At 39.3% G+C, this 14,615-nt stretch overlaps 1 protein-coding gene across 12 annotated transcripts in view; it reads left to right on the top strand.

Moving 5' to 3' along the window:
• Window positions 1-14,615, top strand: part of DLG2 (discs large MAGUK scaffold protein 2) — a 1,428,123-nt gene that overhangs the window by 1,387,141 nt on the left and 26,367 nt on the right. For 9 of the 12 annotated variants that reach the window (XM_039519930.1, XM_039519931.1, XM_039519932.1 and 6 more), the window contains one exon: window positions 9,570-9,669. In XM_039519930.1, coding sequence (XP_039375864.1) covers window positions 9,570-9,669 — 100 coding nt within the window. Of the gene's footprint in view, window positions 1-9,569; window positions 9,670-10,672; window positions 10,719-14,615 lie in introns of all 12 variants that reach the window. The other 3 variants (XM_039519937.1, XM_039519928.1, XM_039519934.1) reach the window with 1 other exon arrangement.

Genomic DNA, 14,615 nt, shown 5'->3' with positions numbered 1-14,615 from the left:
TAGACTTGTAAAAGTCTCTTCTTTGAGTTAACTGAGGAATTGAGCAGCCAATTGTAGGGCTGCCCTGAGGCCTGGAGGGGGCACTTGGGACACCGTCAGCCTGGTGACAGATGGGAATTGGGCTTCAGCATTTCCTATAACGTCATAGCTGTTCCAGCAAGAATATGTAAACTGTAGTGGTCGCCTGTTTCTCCATTAGTGACATCACTGTGCTGTTTTTGGCAGAAACTCAGCAGAGTTTTTCTGTTTGCCTTTTATCTGCACAAGCACGCAGTGTGTGCAGTGTGACGGGGCCACTGATTGAAAATAAAAACAATAAAAATAAACAAACTAACCCAGGCTCTTCACAGAAGTTAAACCTGCTAGGGGAACCTCCCACTGATTGACTCGTCATAGATCAGTGCTTTGAGAGAAGCCTGAGGGAGTGGATGGAGATTATAAGAAGCAAAGTGCAGAGCAGAGATCTTGGCTGCACTTGGATTTCTGACGAATGTTTGGTATTGGCCCAGGAGATCAGTTTTTGACAGTTCTGCATCTAGAACTGTTTGCCCGAGATCTGAGGTAAACGCACCACTCCCCCAGCACAGGGAGGTGTTAGTTGCACATACGGCACCAGCCTCACCCCTACCCTTTCTCCTGGCATTCTGCTCGGCAGCTTTAAGTTCCACCAGAGGCTCCTTGAGAGCCACACAGATGGAGGCTGCAGTGGGCACATGTGGAATGAGCACACCTCCCTACCTCCCTTGTCCGCTGCTAGCACCACCGTTCAGACTTGTGCTGGCCACCTCTAGGCCCCACTGATGGAGGAGAAGTTGGGTCTTATTTGTTCCACTGCAACCTCTCTCCAGTGGGCTTTGCATCAACCGGGTCCTTGCTCTGTGCTGTCTGACAGCAGAAGCTGGTGTAAGCCAGTGGTGAATGTGACTCTAGCACTCTGGCTGTGAGTAACTCTGCTTTGTCCTGAGCCCATTCGTTGCCTCTTGCTCCCTCCTCTCCTCCCTCGCCATGCTCCTTTGGGCTGAACAAGTTTCTCCCCTTGCTTTGGCCAGGAATATTAGCGAGACTGCTGACATCAGCACTCTAGCCTGTTGTTTTGCTGAAGTAATGAAATGAAATGTGGGTGATGGAACAGCAGTCAGCCACAATTTCAATGCCTAGTCTCTTATCATTCCAGGGTATCTCAAAGCACTTTACAAAGTTGTATAGTAATTTAATAATACAGTCTGCTGTGCCAAACTTGCAGCTGAAAGTAAAGGAAGACTTGAGTCTTCAGTTTCAATGTACGCCACTGACATCTCTAGGGAGTCGGCATGACTAAAAGAGACTCGTGTGTTAATAATGAAATAGTTCTGCAAACCTTAAATGGATATTGTTAGATCAAATTTGGGCCCAGTTGTATGTTTTGAAAATATAGACTCTTGTTGAACATAAGACCAATAGAAATGTTTTCATGCATTTAAAAAAATAGAAACTTGTTTATTATTGTTATTTGAAAGGAACTATTCTCAGGGAGGGTTTTCAATCCAAATAAGGCTCCATTGTATTAGTACATGGGACACAGAAAGTATAAATGATATGAAACAAAGTGCAACATATGAGTATGTGGGGAAGGTGAAAGAAATGCAAAAAAACCCACAACAGAATGGACTTGATCCACATAGAGAAGAGCTATTCAGCAAACAGGCAGCTTGTAAGATTAAACAGTCAAAGGCCAACTTCAATGTGGCACTCAAAACCTCTCTGCACGCTTAGATATATATACATTCTTATGTAGTCTTTACAGTTTCTGCAGCACTGTAATCACATGATGTTTAATTGCAGGATGTCATACTATTGCTCAGATCGTACACTATATTATTAAACTATTTTGCTATAACATTAAATACGGGTGTATAGCATTTTGCAATATTGTTTACTACTCTGCATATGCCAGAGAGAGAGTTCATTAAAGTCATTTAATGCAATATATATTTATATGGGGAACAGCAGATTAATTATAACATACAATGATATTGAAAATTTGCTGGCCATATTTAGAACACCTAAATTCGCAGCTCAGTTATCATCCTAATTAGCTGCCTCTTCTCCTAAACTGCACCTAAGGAAGTTTGAGCTAAATTTAACTATACGTGCATGCTATTTTTATAGCTTGCTACCTCATGTCCTGAATTAAACCTAAGGAAGGCTGTGGTAGACACAGATAAATTAACTTAATAATTAATTGGCTCATATTCTCAACCGCATCTAAGGAAATCTGTGCCACTGATTGAAAAGAAAATGCATGGTACGTAGAGTAGTATTTAAGTCAAGGTATTTTAAACAGCCACTAATTAGTCTGGTTTTGGTGGGAGGCCCTCCAGAGTGGTGGACTTCAGAGTTACTACCTCATTGGGATGAATAGTTCAGGTCATACTTCTCAGTGCTGTTGTTTCAGGCTACAGACTCAGGCAAGTGTCACTGCATCAGTTATTCTCAGGCCATGTTTGGAAACTTTCAGGAACATAGCAGTTTCCACAGTGGATCAAACCCAAGATCCATCTAGTGCATTAGCCTGTCTCAGACAGTGGCTAGTACTGGTGTAAGAACCCCACACTAGGCGGATGTGGGATAATAACACTCCCCTCCACACACACACACACAGATCTGAACCTGAGCTCTAATAGTTAAAAATTGGCTTAAACCCTTAAACCTTTTCATCACACCCATGAAGTCTAAAAATACAAATGTTTTAAATGAAAGCTGAGAGATGAGACTCTGACCTGATTCCCTGACTCCAGGAGCCAGGCACTTGGCATGTTCCTGTCATGCCTATTAACCTAATCCTGTGTGCATGAAAACTTAATTTCTTCCTAATTTGATTGCTTAATCTTGCAACTTTAATTTAGCTCATGCTCAAATAGAATTATACTTACCTTCTCTACACTGGATGAATCAAAGTTTGAGTCTACTGACAGTCTTTGAATGTGCAGTAAGGTATTCTTAACCTGATGCTTATAGTCCTAAGGTCTCTCATTACTCAGCACTCTAAAAAGGCAGCATAATCTTTATGTAAATCATTCTCTATACACAATAGGCCTGTTTCTGCACTGCCTATCACTGTTGTTTACATCTGTGTAAGCTGAGTGCCCAAGTGTAGTGGTAGTAAATGATGAACTCAGGATGCAAGGCTGGGGAGAAGCAGGTTCTGTGCAAAAGCACGCATGACAAATAACATGTCCAGTGGATCAGATTAACTGAAAATATTGAGTAATGGAAATCAATGCCATAAACTTCACTTGCAAGTCTAAGGAACAACCAATATTCAACTGCAAATCAACGCTTTTCTGATCATCGGGAATTATGAAAAAGAGCTAGGAAAACATCTGATCAAACCCAAACTAAATTTAAGTTGAAACAAAGTTTTCTAATAGATACTGCAAGATATATTAAGTGCCATGAGCACACACAAGCAAGCAGCATGCCAATGCTTTCTCATTATATGCACACAAATTTAACTGCTGGTGCTTTGTGACAAAGCAGACTCATTGCTCATAATTATGGAATTACAGAGAGACATCTCCATGGTGCACTCGAGCATAGAATGCCACTAAAAAGCCATCTACGTATTTCCCTTGAAATGAATTATCCAATCTGCTTGGCACAATATTGCCAAAACAAAAATCATTTTCTTAATAATGCCAATTAAATTTTGTAACAGTAGAGAGCACCATAAAAAAGAAAACTACACAGTGACCACATTACTTAGTGCAGTGACTCAGATAGTCTAACTCGGAGCTTGAGTTGGAATGGAGCCCAAGTTCGTGATGGCTGTCTGGGTAGTTAATTACAGAATTTTAAGCCTTTTTCTGCTCCAATTTCTAGTAGGTCATCTAGTTCTTTCCTCTTCCCCTCTCCCCTTCAAGTGCAGTGTTATTCCCCAGAGTATTTATTATTAGTAGATTTGTTTTAAATGTGCAAAGTGATTCTAGATTTCTCCACTTCCTTTGAGGGAGACTATTCCACATTCTAATTGATTTCTCTATCACGAAATTTTTTCCTTGTATTGAGTCTAATTTTCCCCTTTCTTTATTTCATCCCATTACTCTTTGTTGCTGTTACCACACTGAATAAATTCTTTCCATCTTTGTTGTTCGCATCCTTCAGATACTTGTAGATGATGTCCTATGCTGCTTGTCATTTAGCCAAGTTATGAATATTTACGTCCTGGTGCTGCAAACTCTTACGCACTCTGAGTAACTTTATATAGATGAATAGTCCTATTGAACTCAATGGGGTGCTCACCTGTGTAAAGTTAAGTGCTTGAGTGTGTGCAGGATACAGATTTATTAGGAGCTGGGGAACCTTTTGGAAAAGGAGGATTCTATACAGGAAGAATGGGCTCCACCTAAACCAAAATGGAACCTGCTTGCTGGCAGGTAAAATTAAAAAGGTCATAGAGGAGTTTTTAAACTAGGGCTGAGGGAAAGACAACAGATGTGGGAGAGCACATGGTTCAGACAGAGACATCCCTTAGAGGAGGATCTATTAATGGAGATTCGCGATGTCCTAGTAAGAGGAAAGGATGGAAGGTGATAAAGTACAACTAGGATCTGATGAGAAACAGTCAAATGAAAAAGAATCCCATTCAGTTACATCACATAATGGCAGACAGCTAAAAAGTGACAAATTTTGTAAGAGCTTCTATGCAAATACTAGAAGTCTAAATACTTAGATGGGTGAACTTGAGTGCCTGGTATTAAATTAGTATATTGATATAATAGGCATCACATAAACTTGGCGGAATGATGATAATCAATGGGACACAGTAATACCAGGGTACCAAATGTACAGGAATAACAGAATCGGTTGTGCAGGTTGGGGAGTGGCACTATATGTGAAAGAAAGCATGAGTCAAATATAGTAAAAATCTTAAATAACCTAAACTGTGCCATAGAATCTCTATGGATAATAATTCCATGCTTCAATGATAAGAATATAGCAGATGGTGATAGCGACTGTGAAATGCGCAGGGAGGTTAGAGAGGCTATAAAACCTGAAAACTCAATTTCATCTATCCCCATATTGACTGGGTACATGTCAGCTCAGGACGGGATGCAGAGATGATGTTTCTTGACACCATAAAACTGGAACCCACAAAAGGAGCTCTTGATTTAGTCCTAAGTGGAGCCCAGGATCTGGTCCAAGAGATGAATATAGCTGAACCACTTGGTAATAGCGACCATAATATAATTAAGTTTAACGTGCTTGGGGTGGGGGACACCCCAAAGAAGCCCACTGCAGTAGAATTTAACTTCAGAAAGGGGAACTACACAAACATGAGGAAGCTAAGTAAACAGAAATTAAAAAGTACAGTCCCAAAAGCGAAATGCCTGCAAGCTGCATGGAGACTTTTTTAAAACAACGTAATAGAGGCTCAAATTAAATGTATACCCCAAATTTAAGAAGACAGAGGACCAAAAAATACCACCATGGCTAAACAACAAAGTAAAAGAAGTGGTTAGAGGCAAAAAGACACCCTTTAAAAATTGGAAGTTAAATCCCACTGAGGAAAACAGAAAGGAGCATAAACTCTAGCAAGTCAAGTGTAAACGTATAATTAGACAGGTCAAAAAAGAATTTGAAAAGTAACTAGCCAATGACTCAAAAACTAGCAGCAAAAATACTAAGTACATCAGAAGCCGGAAGCCTGCTAAACAATCAGTGGGGCCATTGGATGATCAAGCTGTTAAAGGAGCACTCAAGAAAGATAAGGCCACTGTGATGAATTCACTGCAGAGGCTATGAGGGAGATTCAGCACCTGGCACAATGGGGCACTGGCTTCAGGAGCTACCCATAATGTCAATAATAAATAAGAATAACACCACCCATCCCAGCAGAATCCAGGGGAACACTACCCCCAGTTTGACACTTTGCCCTTTATCACTACACTTTCTTTTTGAGCCTTCAGCCAATTTTCAGACCATAAGGCAGCGTTCACATCTAAACCAATGAGTGAATTTTAAGAGTAAATTTTTGTAAGATACTAAATCACATGCTGAAATCTAAATATACAACACCTGCAGCAGTGGCTTCATTCACTCATTTTGTAAATGAATCCAAATTTGTCATCAAATTGTCTGGCAAGACGGTCCTTTTAAAACCCATGTTGCTTATTTCTCATGATTTAATTAGCCTGTAGCTCTTTGGTGATTTTTTGTGTGCCTGTTCTATTTTATTAGGGATTAAAATTACGTTTCCTGGATAATAAGCGGCATTAAAAGTTTTATTGGTTGGTTTGTCACTAAACAAATGTTCATATAAATATTTATAAATGTTAAAAATAGAAACAAAAATATACATTTCTAAGTATTAAACAAAATTTACCCTCATATGGTGAAAATGAGCAGCAAGGGGTATTTTGATCTGGTTTGTACTTCTTCTTTGTGTTCCCAATATCCAAATCTCTAAGTTCACAGGCAGATTTACCTTGATCTGAGCCTATTCTAACCCAAAATTCAGTCTTAGGCTTGGTCGGCGCTATCAAATTATGTCAGTATGACTGTGTTGCACAGAGGTGTGGAAAATTGAATCTGTGTCTCCCAGCGCCCTGTCTAGCCACAGGACCCTGTAAAATGAGTATAATAATGCTCCTATCTCTGAGGGATTTCCCAAGACTTAATGTTTGCAAAGCAGTTTCAGATTGTCAGGTAAAGGCAAACCATTGTTATAACATGGTGGGAAAAGGTGACACTGATTATGTGTTCCAACTCTAAAAGCCACTCCCTGATACCAATGTGACTTTTCAGTGCTGTGGGATCTATCAGCTTGGTTGAATGAACTAGCTGAAGAAAGCATTTTGAATGTGCTAGGAAGCCACAATGGCTTTTCAGGCATCTCTTTAAAAGAAAGCTTTTCCCATCTTCAAAACTACCCTGAAAAAGATACGGAAGCTAGACTCCATCAAGACCGTGTCTCTCATTCCAATACAGTATAGATACATTACACAAAGAATACGGAATCAAACTTGTTAGCAAAGACACTTGAATTCAAGAATGATTTAGTTGAGTAGTGGGAAGGGTTTTTCTAAAACAGGATGATCTCTCTTGATATACAGCTGTCAGAGTAATGGCCAGCTGGATTTTGCAATGCTTATCACCAACTACTAAGTTAAAAATTAGATGTTTTGTTTAGCTTTACATGAATGTGTTAAGAACATTTGTAAATAACATGTTTTACTGCTCCTTATAGAGAAAAACACACTGATTATAGAAATGTTATTGACACAAAAAAACAGGGAAATTCTTTAAGACCAAAAATATATAGTATTATCCTGGAACAGTTATTTGAATATCTGTCACAACATGGAAGGTATTAAATCTGATACTGTGCAACCGGACACACAATGGGCATTTGGTTAAGGGAGAGTGGATAGCAGGATAGCACATTTGTTATACTGCTGTCTTGTCTTGGAGCCAGAAAGCAAGGTTTGTGCCTAATTAATATCATACTAGGAATTTTAAGCCAGGAAATTTGTGAACTCCACACTTTCTTTCTCTATGAAAAAGCAGTCTTTTCTAATAATTGAATGTGCTAAGAATGATCTTCTAGCTGTCCCATGCAATATTGCATAAGAAGTACAAAATAACAACACTTTTCTGGTTGAAATGTACTTGTTGCAGTTTTTGCTATAGATTGCTTGAGGGAAATAATTTTCATAGAGAGGATATCATTTATAAATGTGAACTAGAATGGTGATTTGTCTTAATGTTGCTATGGGCCACAGCATATTTATGTACCAATTTGATAACCTTCTCTTTAATTCCAAACTGAAAAGGCATTTGGTATTGAAATGACTATAATTTTTGACCACTTTGGTTTTTGAGGGATTATTGTGTATATATAATTTTTTTAAAGTGTGATCCTTGTATATTATTATGTCAAACTTGGATTAATCATGACAAACAACATTTTCATACCCCAGGAAATGTTAACATATTACATTCCTTGCGTTGGAAAGATAAAAGAAGTGATCACAGAAAACACATTTTAATTTCCATTCTACCCTGCAGGCCATTGATGTGATGTAATTTGCATGTCGACCCCGTTTTCACCCACCAATTACTATAATCTGTCATGTCCATATTTTTAGTCCCTGGCTTTGTTTCATGTTTGCATTGTTTTGAATTTGCATGCTGTCTGTATTACTTGTGCATGACATCTACATTAATTTCAAGTTGAATGTTTGCATATTCTGAAAGACATTCATGGATCATTCTACATGTGTATTTTTTTCTTTTGTTTTCAGTTACTAAAGTTTAAATATGCTTGAAATGTAAAAGTGGCATGAAACTTTTGTGACACAAGTAAAATACCTGTTTTCATAGGTTTTTTAAGTGTTAAATTTTTTGACTTCACATCTTTTAGAAATCTGTCATATTCTAGAACACCCTCTATGCTGTTAACATAACAAATTATATTATCAGCCGCTAAACTTATTTCATTGTATATTTGGGACCAAATCCTGGTTCCTTTATTCATGCAAACAGTCCCAAAGAAATTGAATTAATTGCTTGTGAGATGAGAAGAAATTGGCTCTGAATGCCTAATGCCTATATCCTGTTACGCTTTAATATAATGTAATGAACCTGTCTACAAAAATAACACCTTTTTTCACACAAAATGCCCATTCACCTAAGTATTAACTCACCATATGTGGAGTTATGGCAGGATATGCAGCTGAATTTGCTAAGAAATATTGTACAGCAACAGAATTCGGTGACTAGATTATATAAAACTGAAACTATACGCACCAAGCCTAATGAATGACTATAGTGTTCAAACGGAAATGAAAGTATTGTCCCTTTGATTACTTGAACAAGTCTTTGAATTTCAAAAGTGGAGGGGGGGAATAAAACATTTATTAAGGATCTTGAAACAGCTACCAAAAATAAATATGTATTTTTAATTGGCACAGAGTTCAACTTTCATGTCTACTGGAAGTGAATCCATGGATCTCTTCGATTTCTCCTTTACAGCCTACTCTCTTCTAGACAGTGAATTAATTCTGGGCAGAATTTACTATGATTAAAGATCACTGGTCTGATCTTGAGATACATTGAGCCACTCACAATTGCCATTGACTCCAATTTGAGTGGCAAGTGCTCAGCACTTGTCAAGTGACATGCACTGGAGAGGGCTGAACCAGAACCCCAGATCCAAGCACCCCTGAAATTTGGTTGGGAGGGGAGGGAGAAATCAGAATCCATGACCATATTTGAATCCAAATGTTATAATGGGCTGAACCAAAACCCTTTATTGGAACAACCCCAAGCTTTGGAGTTTCAAAATCTGGATCTGAAGTTTGTGGCTTGAGCCCATCTGTAATAAAACTGATCAGTCTTCAAGACATTATGTCCTTTAAACTGCAATCCCTATTGAAAATCATTTCTGATTCTTTTCAACCACTTGGTTTTGACTGGTTGGAGTCACTACAGTTCTCTCCACTTTTACAAACTAGTTGTTTTGTCAGCATGAATGTGACAACAATTAGACGTCCCTGTTTTTGCCCCATGCCTTTTCTCCTTCACAGTCATTCAATGACAAGCGTAAAAAGAACTTCATCTTTTCACGAAAATTCCCATTCTACAAGAACAAGGAGCAGAGTGAGCAGGAAACAAGTGATCCAGAACGTAAGTAACCTCTTGGAGATGATGTCACATGCAGCACAAAAATGGGTGACACGCATGACACCAGTACCCCACACATCTAGGCATACAAATAGCAAAGGCAGGCAGGTGAGGTATTACTACTGTGACCAATGTATGATTGCAGTCTGGATCCAGCTGGTGCTCCCTTCCCTTGAAACATCCTTTTCAGAGTAAGATAAAGCAGTGACCTTGGCTTCTGGCTGGAAGAGTTCAGTGTATAAATTTCTTCCCTTTTTTCATAAATGTTGCTGATTATTTTTGTTGTTTTAAATCCAGTTCTTTCCTACATAAAATGTTCGAATTCAGAACTGGCCCAAACTGATGTAAAATCAATTTCTCCTAAATTATTACATTAATTTTATTTTTGGTTTAAAAAAAACCCTAAACATTCCAGTATCAATCATTTATGTGTCTACTACTTTTTGGACTTAATCTAGATGGCTCTAATCTCCTTCTTGATTACAACTGATCACTTTGTTGAGTGTTTTAATCCTGAACTGAAAGCCACGCAGTGACTTTTTCTATTTCTCATCAGTTTTCTTCTAATTTTAAAAAGTAAAGTTAAAACAATGATAATCCTCTGAATAGAATCTGATCACTCACTGCATGCCTGCGTTATATATTCTGAGTATCCAGAATAATGTAATGTGTATGCTGGTGTTATACCAGAAGAAATTTGGCTCCTCTCTACCCCCCTTAATATTCTCTCCCTGCAAATTGATCCGCTAAGGATTCTTTGGTTTTTTGGTTTTGGTTTTCTTTAACTGTAGCAGCAGAGTACATAATGGTCACTGTCTTTTTCATTGGGGAACATTACTGTGGAATATGGGTTTAAAGTTGTTTCAAAAAGAGAAAGCAGGGATCCAGATTGCTCCATCTGCATGGTCAGTCATGGTAGTATCCATTTCAACTCCACTGACTTCTTCCTTCCTCTTCTGCGGCTGTTCTTCCTTTCTCATTGCTCTCTCTGGGGACTTCCGTGCAGGACATCCCCGGATTAGGTGACGACGGTTATGGAACAAAGACTCTGAGTAAGTTCCCAGGAATGGTCACTTCAACTTTTTTTTCTTTTTTTTTTTTTTTGTGTTCTGTTTTTGTTTTGGCTTTTGTTCCTTCTCTGAGGACCTTCCATTCCCAGCATGCACAAGATAGAGTTTTATTTGTTACCCAGCTGTGAATGCACCAAAAATGTTTCAATTGTTTTGTTCTGCATGACAATATTAAATAACATACAACGTATCAAACAGAGACTTTTACTTCTGATGTAATAACACCTTTTGTTTCTGACAGTATGTTTTTGTTCCCATCGTGGCAGTTCTGTAGACAGTAGCATACCTAGAACTTGTACTGCTGCCTAGAATGTGCCTTTGAGCAGCAATCCATCTTGATATGAAGGGAAAGTTAAACATCTCGAGAAGATCAATAGAAAATTATTTTATACTGCCGCTTCTGCATTTTCAGCTTTTTGCATGGGAGTGTTTTTGTTACTTTGCCAGATTGTAGATTAGTACGTTGCTGTTAATGGAAGAAACTATTTGCAGGCGAGAAAAGGCATAACCTTCTCCATAACTAATTTTAAATCTGTCACCATTAGCGACCAATCCTTTGTCACTACACATTAGCAATTTGTTTTTCTGGTATGTGGTGATCCTACCTCAGGAATTGGTATTATAGAATGTGCAGCATTTTGTCAGATGATTCTTCAAAAATAATTTGTTTCCTGTAATTTATTTCTAGAGAAATTGCATAGAATGAAATAAATTACTTGCAACTGAACTCTATATACTTAACTACATTAGTATGCTGTATCCAGCCCTGAATAAGTCCAGCATAATAATACTACTTACATGTGTATTGGCTGTTTTCTTCCTTCAGTGCTTATTCTTTTTCTTAATTGAGGCATAATGTATGTGAATGTTACCTGTGCATCACCTATTGTTCTGTATGTGATTTTGGTTACAAAAATGCACGTTCATGCACACATTTTAAAAGATTATTAAATGCCTGGGTTTTTTTAATTGATATGTTAAGACATATAATGGTTGACTTTCCCTTTTAAAGGTGAAAACTTTGTCTCTTGAAGAGCAGTGGGAGAGTTATACAGTGCTAGTTTTCTGGATGATGTGCAGAATTTTGATTTTGCCATGACAGAATAGCTTATGGAAAGCATGATAGCAATGCATGTAGCGCCTTCTCTGCATTACATAAAATGAACCAGAGTCCATCTGATTAGATAAACCCCTATCAAATACCTCTGCCCAGAAACAGATAGCTCTCCCTAACATACTATTTTATTGTGCTTGCAAACTATTTGCTGACTTTCTCCATTGTTAATACTGAAGGTAGTTTTCAACTATCAGCACAATTCTAGATCCCTGCAGCCCCAGCCCGATAGTACATGTATCATGTATATTAAACCAACACATTATTTTTAATGGCACACAACCTTACGACGGGCTATAGATTATTGGTTAATAGAGGCCTTCATGATTCTGAAGGCCACATGTGTTAACAACAACAACAACTTCTACTACTACTACTAGTAGTACTACAAGTCTGTAAGTATATGTTTTAAAGAGATATCATCAGGATAAATTTTGCTCCAAATGTAAAAATGAACTTTTTACTAAACCCTAAAACCAATGTTTTCCATGATTGTTTTTAATTATCATCCCATCCCCCACACCTCCTCCCCCCCATTCCTGCAGTGCCACTCTGCACATGGACAGCTGTGTGTATTTGGAGGAGGGCATGGTACGCTGCGGGGGAGGCAGGGTGCTCTCCGTGGTATTGTTGCTTGACAGGCCCATGGGGAAAGAACCTTGGCCATGAATGCTGATTCTGCTGTTGCTCTCTGGGAAGTATTAACTCCTGTGAGTTGCCTCCCTTTAGTGGGAGGGTATGGGCCAGCTGCAAGTGGGCAGGCAGTGACAGCGTGAGTTTAGATAGGAGCCCAAGGAGTATTGTGGAGGAGCTAGGCCTTTCCATGCCTCACCTCTGCATGGATGCCCCAGTTTGAGGACCCCTGGATATTTGCCAGCCATGCCCCCTGCCCACTGATTTTCAGTACCCCAACCCTACTCATACATGATGGGGTAGGAGCTCAGCCTGCAGAGTCTTCCTTTGACCTCCTTGTGGCTCTATCCACAGCAAGGCATGATCTGTGCCTTAGTTTATGTTGTGGTGGATGCGGGCTACGTACAGCACCTGCTTTTCATCTGAGGAGCGCATTGGCATAAGACATTATGTTGCTGAAGCACATTCTGTTTGTCCTGAAACTAGATTTTTAAATCCAATCACATCTAATTATGAGACTATTATTGTTCTGATATGCATCTTGCTCAGTCAATAACTTTCCTGTAAAAGCCAACAGCTGCCCAGACCTGGCCATCAACAATGCAAAATACAGAAATATTTGACAACTCCTGGCAGGTCTTTACCAGTAATTTGTTTGTGCTCTGGAGACTTTGCCAAGGAGAGACGCAGATGATGATACGTCTTAGAAAAAGTGTCCCAAAGCCACATGTTCAGGAGCTTAACAATATAAATCCCAATGGCAGAGCTGTATAGGCATCGTGGCCCAAATGTTCAAAAGTGGCCTCTCATTTTGGGTGGCTCAGTTGTTTGGTGCCCAACTTTACACACACATAGGACTTTGCATCTAACACACCAGTTGAATTAAGTCAATACATCTCTTCAGCTGGACACCAAAAATGGAGCCACCCAAAATTAGTGACTACAGATCATTATGCCAGTTATACCCTCTACTTCTGCTAGGAGCTGGCATCCTTTAGAAAGAGGAAACCACCATTAATGGTGTTGTCTGAATTGAGAATGAAATTGAGTCCCCCAGAGGGGTCTATATTAACTTTTTACCAATTTTGGGGTGGGGACTCATCTCTGTCTCCTATCCCTCCACCCTAGTAAATGAGCATTAGCAGAACAAAAAGCATGAACTATGACCAGGACCTTTTTAGATACATCTGGGAGGGCTGTGGGCCAGCTGCAAGTGGGGAGGCAGTTCCAGTTGGCTGCCATCTTCCATGTTCTGACCAACAGATTTTCCTTGCCATGTTTGAATGTCTGAATTCATGACCAAAAGATTAACCCCATCTGACCTTAGAGGCCCTGGATGTCCATAGACAATCCCAGCTTCCACATATGATGAGCTTGTGCAAAGTTCTTCATGCCCTTATTGAGTTCCAGTGATACCTGCCCAGAGCTACCTGGTTGGTGGCCTCATTCCAAAAGCACAAAGGAAAAAACATTAGTCCTGCCAACTGCCCCTTCATAAACCACCCTTTTCGGTCCCACTCCTAACCCTTCCAGACACTGTTTCCCTCCCCTTGGTCCAGGCAGTCAAGATATTTCTGGAAGACATTGTTGAGGTCTCCAGGGGGAGTAGGTATTGTTAAGGGGTTTCTTGCACTTTTCTCTGAAGGAGCCATTATTGGAGACAGGATATTCGACTAGTTAGACCGCAGGTCAGCACCCTGATGGTAACTCCTATGTTTGCAGCCAGGCTGCTTCTGACAATGATCCTCCCTCCCCCAGCCCAAATCTTGAGGGCATTAATCTTGATAACTGCCAGTACTGTCTGAAAAAGGTTCTGACACGCCCTGTTATTTTCATAATTGATATTATTGCTTTATGGCGAGCTTTACATAAATAAAAATAAAACTTATGGTAAAACCCATTGATTGGCAAACCCTGACTAAGATACCTTGCACGATGACTAATGACCGGCACAAAGGGTGGAAGAAGAGCTCTAACTGTAATGAGAACAGTTCCTACGCATTAATTATACACATTATTCATCATTAAGAATAATCTGTCTAAACACCCAGGTCTTTGCATAATTAGCCTGTAAGTCTAGGGACGTGTGAATGGACTGCCATCTATTTTGGCATGCAGATGTTTGGGATGTC

The sequence above is a fragment of the Mauremys reevesii genome, linkage group 1 (assembly GCF_016161935.1).
Source record: "Mauremys reevesii isolate NIE-2019 linkage group 1, ASM1616193v1, whole genome shotgun sequence".
Lineage (NCBI taxonomy): Eukaryota > Metazoa > Chordata > Testudines > Geoemydidae > Mauremys > Mauremys reevesii.
Note: the sequence above shows the minus strand (reverse complement) of the source record. Positions and strands in the feature narration are given on the sequence as shown.